Source organism: Nicotiana tomentosiformis, chromosome 11, assembly GCF_000390325.3.
Source record: "Nicotiana tomentosiformis chromosome 11, ASM39032v3, whole genome shotgun sequence".
Classification (NCBI taxonomy): Eukaryota; Viridiplantae; Streptophyta; class Magnoliopsida; order Solanales; family Solanaceae; genus Nicotiana; species Nicotiana tomentosiformis.
In genome coordinates, this window is record NC_090822.1 from 117,125,272 (window position 1) to 117,129,842 (window position 4,571).

Sequence of the window (4,571 nt, forward strand, 5' to 3'; positions counted from 1 at the left end):
TGTTATATATATATATATATATATATATATATATATATATATATTTCGAAGTTACCTGGGGCAGGGTGACCCCTAACCAAGGTTAGTCCGCCTCTGCCTATAGACATCTCCATTAGCTAACACTTCAGTGAGAAATAGTTTATTTTTGTAAATGGTTAATTTTTAAAAGTGATTAAAATATAATAAAAAACATATGTATGACAAAGGCAAAAAGGAATAAAGGCAAAAGAGTAGACAGGATAAGGGCAAAGTTAGGGGACACGTGAGAACCGATGGGAAAAATTTTTTTGGCTAAGTTAAAGCATAGAGAAAAAAGCATGTCACAAAAGAAGAAAAGATGGAACAGATGTTTTATAGTTTGGAATTATGCTCCTTTACATACTTTATTTAATTTTTCAAAACTTTTTATGAGACTAAATTACCACGATTAATCTCTCCATCTACTGAATCACTTTAATTTTTTGTTTTTAATTTAAATCACTTTTCATTAAAAAAAATAACAAAAGATAGCTCGGTACATAACATATTCTATATTCATACTAAGACCGGAAAGAATCGCACTTCAAAAAATATAATATAAATATTATACATTAATAAAAATATTAATAATTATTTTTACGGTCCTTATTCTATAAATCAGAACAACTTTACTACTCCTATTATTTCAAGGCGGGAAAAGCAAAGAGAAAGAAAGCAAATACTACTACGAGACAAAGGAGGAAAGAGGCATTGGTTTTTTGAGAAATCCAACGAGGAGCATGTCATATATGATATATGTCAGGAATTCAGAAAACACTCCACGCAAGTTGTGTTATTATTAATTTTGGTTGTTGATAGTCCAAAAAATATATAAAATTTATATAATTTTAATATATAATATAATATATATATATATATATATATAATATAAATTTTATATATTATTTTAACTATTGCTTTTACAAACTTCTATACATAGTATCGTTATTCCACGCAAGTTTGCATGAGATATCTTCAGAGATTCGTGCCCTACCCTCTTACTGCTACTGGTCAGCTTTGTATTTTCTTGATTTAACTTATCGAATAAGTCCAAAGTTTTTGAACTTTGAAAGTACTGATAGGGTTGGCTTCCTTTTTCAGGACGACGGTAGATGGCATCCAATGTTTAAATTAACTCAATTTAGACGTCAAGATATTTTAATAAGCAAAGTTTGAATTGGATAATGTTAAATCTTTTGAAAATTAACTTTTCAAGTTAGTACTTTCATACTATAATAAGTTAGAGCAATAATTTAAATTCAAAGGTTTTTGTGTCACTAAATTTTGGGAAACTGCACAAGTTATAATAAGACAATTTGAAGATAAACTGATTGAGAAGGTAAGACATGTAATTGTGCTGTGACCTAACTCCAACAGAGGGAGAACAAATGAGTCATTTGGATATGGTGTTCATCTCATTAAAAGAAGACTATGCCTAAATATTTGGATGGTTTTAAGTTTTATACATCATTAGAGTAAATAAAAAAAACTAACAGTATTAGTTCACCAATTAAAGTCACATTAGGGAACTTAGCTATAAATAATCTTCAGTAACCTGGTAAAGTAAAAAAAAAATGATTTACACTGACACTAACAGTATATATATATATATATATATATATATATATATATATATATATATATATATATATAGCTTAAACACTATTTGGATGACCAAAACAATAGTATTGATTACTTCATCAGTTCACTTTTACTTCTCTATTTTATCTTTATCATTAACTACTCATTTCTTAAATTATTTTTCAACATTTTTAGAAATGCTATTATTATTTTAGGTAAATTTTGGTCGGGGTTAGTGAGAGGATTTTTAATAAGGAAATCAATACATAAATAAATATTACTCCTACAATGCAAAACCTAATCTAATACTAGTCCTTACAAACATCCAAATTTCCCTTCCCACGTTCCCACATCAAACTCTACTTTTCTTGCACTTCCAGATAAGGTCATCTTTTCAAATACCATTGACATCAACATGAGATTTCTTTTTTCATTTTAGCGAAAATGACCTTTTAACTCACGCGAATACGAGCACTCATGCACAAGTGAAGGGCTAAATTTTTTTTGAACTAAAGTATCAATTAAAATGAAATGGAAGGAATATAATAAGTAGTTATCAGATTAATTAGTAAATTTTAGTCGTAAATACCAAACATCAACTAAGGAAAAAAAAAAATTGGCCAGGGCTAGTGTGAAAGCTACAAACTTCCAAACATTATGGAAACATAAGAAGATAAAATGATTAATCCAAAAGCTATTGAAATAAAACTTGAACAACATGGCATTACCTTACAAACTTCAAATCCCATACAACACAAAACACCTTAAACCCAACCCCAACCCCACCCAACTAATTTAACAAAGCAAATCCTAGGTCTAATAGTCCTAATCCATACTCCCCTTCCCCACATCAAACTCTATTTTTCTTGCACTTACAAATTAAATAAGATCCTCTTCACTCACCACCAATGTCAAATGTCATTGACATCAATATATGAGCTTTTTTGCTCCATTTTAGTGACAGAAAATAACCTTAAGCTCACGCGGAGACGAGCACTCATGCATAAGTGAAGGGCTATCATGAGCATAAGTAAAAGTAGCAGGACAAGCATGCTTAAAAAACTCTGAATAACTCGAACCCTTACAAGTCTGTGGACTATTAAAATGATTCCTACAACAGAGTTCATCAGTTTTAAATGCCTCACACCCACTCTTACACCCAACAACTGGTCCATGTCCACCATGTGACCTTAACTGCAAAACTGCTGGACAAGTTTGCAAAATTTCAGCCCTGCACCCAACCACTGGACACTGTCCTTTACCTGTTACAAAAAAAAAAGTAAGAAAAAAAAAAAGGAAAATCTATACTGTATAGATAGCCATGCTCTAAAATAATAGTCCGACAAATATAATTTTTTTATATTTAAAAAACAAAAATATGCGAAATTTGAACATAATTAGTGTATATTTGACAAGCAGTGATAATTATTTTCAGTCCAACGGCCAACTGCGTTAAAAGCCTAAGAAAAACGCTTTCAGCATGAAAACAACCTTTCTTAATAGAGGTTGTCTACAAAATTTAGACAAATCTCTACATAATATAATAAAGTAACAGTATATTACAAATTAGCTTAGTCACTTCTCATAAAAACCCTAAATGAAAATAGTTTAAGAGACTATTCGGAATATTCATATTTCATGAAGAGACATAATTAAAAATTATGTAAATAAGAAATATTTATTTTTAAGATTTTGAATAAAAAGTTTTAAATAAAAATAAAGAACTTTCAAATATTCCAGTTGTAATATATAAAGCTTCCAAACTCATTTTTACCTTATAATGTGACATCCTACTTTATATATAGCTGGATTTACGTTGTATTTACACTTTTAGCAGGCATTATGTCAAGTTTTGGAAGATTTTTTTTTGAAGTGTTTTCAAAATGACATAATAAATACAGTCAAACTTCTCTATAAAAATATTATTGTTCCATTTTTTTTTGTTATAGCGAAATGATGATATAAAAAATATATATTATAACATTAGCATGAAAATTTATTGCATAAAAAATTTAACTTTTATAGTGAATGACTGTTATAGAGTGATACTATTACACATTACACAGAGAACTTTGAATGAAATTTTTTTTTAGAGGTTACTAAATTCTTACTTTTCATGAATAATTACTTGTAAATATACTACGTTTTTTGTTGTCTTTTTTTTCACGATACATAAAAATTAAACTCTATATTACAAATTAATTTAGCATTACCTTCGTGTGGAGTTACAGTTAGAGGAATATTGAAACCATCGACAAGGCTAACACCATAAGACGAGAAATCAGCATGTCCATGGTGTAGAACAAACTGTGCCAACGTGGCAGGGGTGGCCCCACCAAGTCCATCACACTCTATACGGCCCCCACAGTCGCCGGTGGCGCAGTTGAACTTACCGTGAGCGTAACTACAGCCAGTTCTAGCCCAGATTCTACCGGACCAATGGGTAGTCGGTGCAGCAAAAGAGCGGTGTGTGAGTGTGTGAAGTGCAAAGCCGCCGCGTTCGAGAACTGGGTGTCCGGCATTTGGTTGAATGGCTGGCCAGATAGTGTAAGGACAGTTGTTAACTAGGGTTAGAATTAAACCAGAGTAAGTGGCTTGAGAGAGAGCACAAAGGGTTAAAAAGAGAGAGAGTGAAAGTAAAGTTTTTGTAGATGAAGAAGCCATGGTTAGTTTTTGACTGATGCCAAATGGTTGATAGCTGAGTGGTGTTTATATAGGGGGGAAAGTGAAGTAGAGAGAGAGAGAGAAATGACAAAATTGTCCATTATTTGTGTTTTTTGTTTCAAATCGACAATGTTGAGGATTTATCAGAAACAATTTTAATAAAAGTAAGTAAATTTTGCGTATTTACTTTTCTTATATTCTATTTGTGAAATTATGTCGAATTTGTATTGGTTTTATGCCCGATATCAGATAGAGGCTCCCACTTAATTTGAATATACACTAAGATCCATTGAAAAAATATTCTTTCA

General features: G+C 30.7%; 1 protein-coding gene across 1 annotated transcript; it reads right to left on the bottom strand.

Moving 5' to 3' along the window:
* Nucleotides 1-2,226: 2,226 nt before the first annotated feature.
* Nucleotides 2,227-4,300, bottom strand: LOC104091122 (osmotin-like protein). The gene is made up of 2 exons (XM_009596400.4): nt 3,813-4,300; nt 2,227-2,861 (listed from the first exon to the last, which is right to left on the bottom strand). The coding sequence occupies exons 1-2, from the start codon at nt 4,261-4,263 to the stop codon at nt 2,554-2,556; spliced, it is 759 nt and encodes a 252-aa protein (XP_009594695.1). The 5' UTR covers nt 4,264-4,300; the 3' UTR covers nt 2,227-2,553.
* Between the last annotated feature and the right edge of the window lie 271 nt (nt 4,301-4,571).

Bases quoted from the DNA above. Each gene is read 5' to 3' on its own strand.
- LOC104091122 (XM_009596400.4), bottom strand. From the start codon at position 4,263: ATGGCTTCTTCATCTACAAAAACTTTACTTTCACTCTCTCTCTTTTTA. The intron at 2,862-3,812 runs GTAATGCTAAAT...TTTTTGTAACAG, and splicing joins AACTGTAACTCCACACGAAG to GTAAAGGACAGTGTCCAGTG.